The sequence below is a fragment of the Carlito syrichta genome, unplaced genomic scaffold (assembly GCF_000164805.1).
Source record: "Carlito syrichta isolate Samal-C Ts95f unplaced genomic scaffold, Tarsius_syrichta-2.0.1 Scaffold311868, whole genome shotgun sequence".
Taxonomy (NCBI): Eukaryota; Metazoa; Chordata; class Mammalia; order Primates; family Tarsiidae; genus Carlito; species Carlito syrichta.
The window spans coordinates 172709-173847 of NW_007255964.1; the positions used below are offsets into that span (position 1 = coordinate 172709).

Here is a 1139-nt window from a genome sequence, read left to right on the forward strand (position 1 = left end):
CAATGAGGGGCCCACAGGTAATTACAGGAAGTTCTGATGCGCCCCAGAGCCATGAGTTCACGCGATCTCAAGTGTGGAAGGACCCCGAGGAATCACGGAGGCCCCACGGAAAATCCGAAGGTCTCCGGGTAATCAGGGGCATCCCGCAGGAATTCCGGGGGGCCCCGTAGGGCCACGGGATGTTTTGAGGAGTCGTGGGAAGTCGACGGGGATTCTTGGGGTCCCCGGAGTCCCGGGGGACCACGGAAGGGCCTGAGGGGGCATCACACGAGAGTCTCGGGGGATTCTGAGGAAGCGGGAGCTCGAGAATCACCACCGATCGCGGGAACAGACTAAAAGGGCTGAGGTGCCAGCCGCGAGGGCTCACGGGAACGTCCCCAGAGCCGGGTCCCACAGGGCGCCGGGAATCACCGGAGCCCAGAGGGGCGGAGTCGCCGAGCTGCCGCGGGGCATGACGGGAACCAGCGCGTGAAACTTGGCGCCCAGGCCTAAGGAAGGCAGAGGGCAGCGCCGCGGACGGACTCTCACCAGTGCGCATGCGTGGCTTTCCGGCACCGGTCCGTACTCCAGCGAGGTGAAGATCTCGCAGGCGCGGGGCCCTGCCCGCGTCGCAGCCATCGGACCGCTTTCCGCCCGGACCGCTTTCTGCGAAAGACTGCAGGGCGCTCTGCCCAGAGGAACTTACAGGACCGAAGGGCGACACCGCCTGTTACAGCTCAAAGGGGCGGGACCAACGGGAATGGGGCGGGGCTAAGGGATATAGCGAGTAGCCACGCCCGTCCCCTGCTTTAGGACTAGGTGACCCCGCCCACAGACCCGCGCCCGGAAATGTAGCTAGGAGCATGCGTACTCCTCAGAGCGGGGGTGAGGCGAAGACCCGAGGTGTGGGTTCCCTGCTAGTGGTTAGGAGGGCTCACGGATTTAGAAGGGTGGGCGTGTCAGTGTGTCTTCCCACTACCTAGTTATATTGGAGACAAGAAGTGCAGAGTTTAGCCCAAATTGCCTTTACTAGGGATCTGGATTTGGATCTATGGTGAACTGGTAATTCAAAGATGAGAAAGGAATCCTTTAAGATGGACATCGAGATTAAGGTTGAAAGTGTGGCAGTCTTCACAGCTATCAGGCCGGAAGTGGGTTGA

General features: G+C 61.2%; 1 protein-coding gene across 3 annotated transcripts in view; it reads right to left on the bottom strand.

The window, feature by feature from the left end:
* Positions 1–778, bottom strand: part of ALDH16A1 (aldehyde dehydrogenase 16 family member A1) — a 21375-nt gene extending 20597 nt beyond the window's left edge. For 2 of the 3 annotated variants that reach the window (XM_008069228.2, XM_008069227.2), the window contains exon 1: positions 529–778. In XM_008069228.2, coding sequence (XP_008067419.1) covers positions 529–618 — 90 coding nt within the window. In that variant the 5' untranslated portion in view covers positions 619–778. The remainder of the gene's footprint in view (positions 1–528) is intronic. The other variant, XM_008069229.2, reaches the window with a different exon arrangement.
* Between the last annotated feature and the right edge of the window lie 361 nt (positions 779–1139).